Source organism: Myotis brandtii, unplaced genomic scaffold, assembly GCF_000412655.1.
Source record: "Myotis brandtii unplaced genomic scaffold, ASM41265v1 scaffold535, whole genome shotgun sequence".
In the NCBI taxonomy this organism is placed as follows: domain Eukaryota; kingdom Metazoa; phylum Chordata; class Mammalia; order Chiroptera; family Vespertilionidae; genus Myotis; species Myotis brandtii.
The window spans coordinates 194,565-197,820 of NW_005369964.1; the positions used below are offsets into that span (position 1 = coordinate 194,565).

At 63.2% G+C, this 3,256-nt stretch overlaps 1 protein-coding gene across 1 annotated transcript in view; it reads right to left on the reverse strand.

Annotated features, from left to right (window-relative positions):
* ITPK1 (inositol-tetrakisphosphate 1-kinase) overlaps positions 1-3,256 on the reverse strand; it is a 136,387-nt gene that overhangs the window by 16,973 nt on the left and 116,158 nt on the right. The window contains exon 5 of the mRNA XM_005877883.2: positions 22-120. Within this exon, the coding sequence (XP_005877945.1) occupies positions 22-120 (99 nt within the window). The remainder of the gene's footprint in view (positions 1-21; positions 121-3,256) is intronic.

Consider the following 3,256-nt stretch of genomic DNA (forward strand, 5'->3'; position numbering starts at 1 on the left):
CAGCAGAGCCGGGGTACACACTGAATGGGAAGGTCAGGCCTTTCTTCTCCAGGAGCTGCATGGTGTCGTCCCCGCACAGGCTCGTGAGCTCCATGAAGGGCGGCGAGCAGATCCTGTCGTCTGCGGACAGAGGAAAGGCCGTCAGCACGCTCCCGGACAGACGCACCTCCCGGGGGCGACCTCCATACCCCTGCTGCCCCGATCTGACGCCCCAAACTCCAGGCATGTGTGAACACACACACACACAGCATACTTTCACGTTACACCTCCTAATAACATTCCTGTAACTACAAAGCCAACATATAACTGTACAACCTGAAGACCAAAGAAGAGTAAAAGCCACACACCTTCCCCACCTCCTCAGCCTTAACCTGGGCGCGTGGACGTTAACACTCAGAGCTTTACAACAGGACAGTCGCGTAACCTGATTTTTACTCCAGACACAGGAGTGTTTTTCGGGCTCATTAGAGACTTTTCCCCACCACATGCGGCATCAGCTTAACAGTGATCGCAGGATCGAGGCTGCGCACTGAGCTCTCAGCGCATGTCTCCCACTGTAAGCTGTGCATCACCTCAAGTCTGCAAAGTAACCCGGGGAGGACACCAGGGCCGGGAGGTTAAAGGGCGTGCCCGCGGCTGCACAGCCTCACCACCTAACCAAAGGTGGAAGCCAAAACAGCTCCGACCCATGCAGTGAGTCTCACCTGTTCGTCTTGCTTCCTCACTCCCCTCAAGCACCCCACTCCCCTCTCCAGCCCCCGCCCAGCCCTGCCCCCGTCCCAGGCCTTCCTTCTCACCTGGACACCTGGGCTCGTCTTGGGGGAAGCCAGTCCTGAGCAGGGCAGGGGCTGAGAGGAAGCCATGACCCTCGGCCTGACCCCTCCCCAGACTGCGGACCGCACACTGATGTTTACTGCTGGGCCACTTTCTGGCTACTTGCAGCCAAAATCATCCTGACATGTCCGTGAAATCACAATTAGAAACGACTACTGTTCCTATTTTAGTTTCAACAACCGTTCGCAACAAAAGAACGTGTTGGGACTCAACTAACCCTTAGGAGCTAGAGATACAGTGATGAACACAGGTGCCCACCCGCGTGGAGCTCACAGACAATGAACGAGACGGACTCACTGACGGGTAAAATGGACAGCGAGACGGCACTGGCAGGGAACACAGAGCACGAAACAGGGCGCGGGGTGTGGGGCAGTGCGTCGCTGAGCAGACACAGAGGATGAGGGAATGGGCCTGCGTGGGGGGCAGGCACACCCCCAGCAGAGGGACAGCTGGCCCGCCCGCGTGGAGCTCACAGACGATGAACGAGACGGACTCACTGACGGGTAAAATGGACAGCGAGACGGCACTGGCAGGGAACACAAAGCACGAAACAGGGCGCGGGGTGTGGGGCAGTGCGTCGCTGAGCAGACACAGAGGATGAGGGAATGGGCCTGCGTGGGGGGCAGGCACACCCCCAGCAGAGGGACAGCTGACGCAAAGGCCCTGCTGACGGACATGCTGTTGTCTGATGCAGAGATTGGACAAGCCGCGACGAGGACGGTCACGTCAGTCAGACCGGGGACCGAGGGCACCGGGCTGAGTGGGAGGGCACCGGGCTGAGTGGGAGGGCACCGGGCTGAGTGGGAGGGCACCGGGCTGAGTGGGAGGGCACCGGGCTGAGTGGGAGGGCACCGGGCTGAGTGGGAGGGCACCGGGCTGAGTGGGAGGGCACCGGGCTGAGTGGGAGGGCACCGGGCTGAGTGGGAGGGCACCGGGCTGAGTGGGAGGGCACCGGGCTGAGTGGAGGGCACCGGGCTGAGTAGGAGGGCACAGGGCTGAGTGGAGGGCACCTGGCTGAGTAGGAGGGCACGGGGCTGAGTGGGAGGGCACCGGGCTGAGTGGGAGGGCACCGGGCTGAGTGGGAGGGCACCGGGCTGAGTGGGAGGGCACCGGGCTGAGTGGGAGGGCACCGGGCTGAGTGGGAGGGCACCGGGCTGAGTGGGAGGGCACCGGGCTGAGTGGGAGGGCACCGGGCTGAGTGGGAGGGCACCGGGCTGAGTGGGAGGGCACCGGGCTGAGTGGGAGGGCACCGGGCTGAGTGGAGGGCACCGGGCTGAGTAGGAGGGCACAGGGCTGAGTGGAGGGCACCTGGCTGAGTAGGAGGGCACGGGGCTGAGTGGGAGGGCACCGGGCTGAGTGGGAGGGCACCGGGCTGAGTGGGAGGGCACCGGGCTGAGAGGGCTGGTGAAGGAACGAGCGAAGCCAGCACGTTGGGGGCAGGAGACACGCCGGCCCGGCCCACGTGAGGAACTGTGGCAGCGGAGACTTTTCCAGCTCAACCCTGGGAAACTCGACGGACGCCAGCAGCTCCCGGCCCCAAATAGCGGCAGAAGAGCCGGCGCGCTGGGAGCCCGGAGCTATTTCTGGTTTCCCGAAAAAGGCCGATGCGCTTATTTCTCTGCCGCCTTTATTTCTGGATGGGAGCGGGAAAGAGGCTTTTTTTGGTGAGAAGGTGGGCTGTGTTCTGTCAAGAGCTGAAACTTCAGCCCCTGGGAAACTGAAACACACCAGAGGAGGCGAAGCTGGAGGCCCTGGAGATGGGCAAGCTCCAACCGCGTGCACGAGCCCAGAGGGGAAGAGGACAGTTCAAGGTCACACGCAAGCTGCTGGCAGGCCCAGCGAGGGAACCAGGTGTCCTGAACACACACCACTGCCCTGTACACGCTGCCAGTGGCCGCACTCACCCAGCTGCTGCAGGACTAGCAAGAAGCCACAGGCCAAGGACCAACCAGTGGATCCCGAGGACAGCGGGGTGGGGAGGGCAGATGGCGCTGGGAAGTGTCGCTCTGAAGCCCGACTCTGAACCTGGGCTCACTACTCACTAGCTGTGAGCTTCCGAAATGACTGAACTCGCAGGGCCTTGCTCTCCCGTCTGTAACCAGGAGCCAGGCCTCCCTGGTACCTAACAGGCACCCAGCAGGCAGGCACGGTTTCTGGTACCACGCTGGGCACGGCCAGCTGGGGTCACCCACAGGGGATCCTGGGTCGTGGCCACCGGTCCGTGTTCAGCATCCTGGGGTGTGTCGCTGCCGACCTCCCCCTCACTGACCTTCTCCCTGTGCCCAGCACGGTGCCGGCAGGGCAGGCTCTGCCTGTGGCTGTGAAGGGAGCCTCGGCGGGGTACCCGACCCACATGCCAGACCTGGCCTGCCGAACACCCTCACGCCCCCCCAGGCCTGCCGAACACCCTCACGCCCCCCCA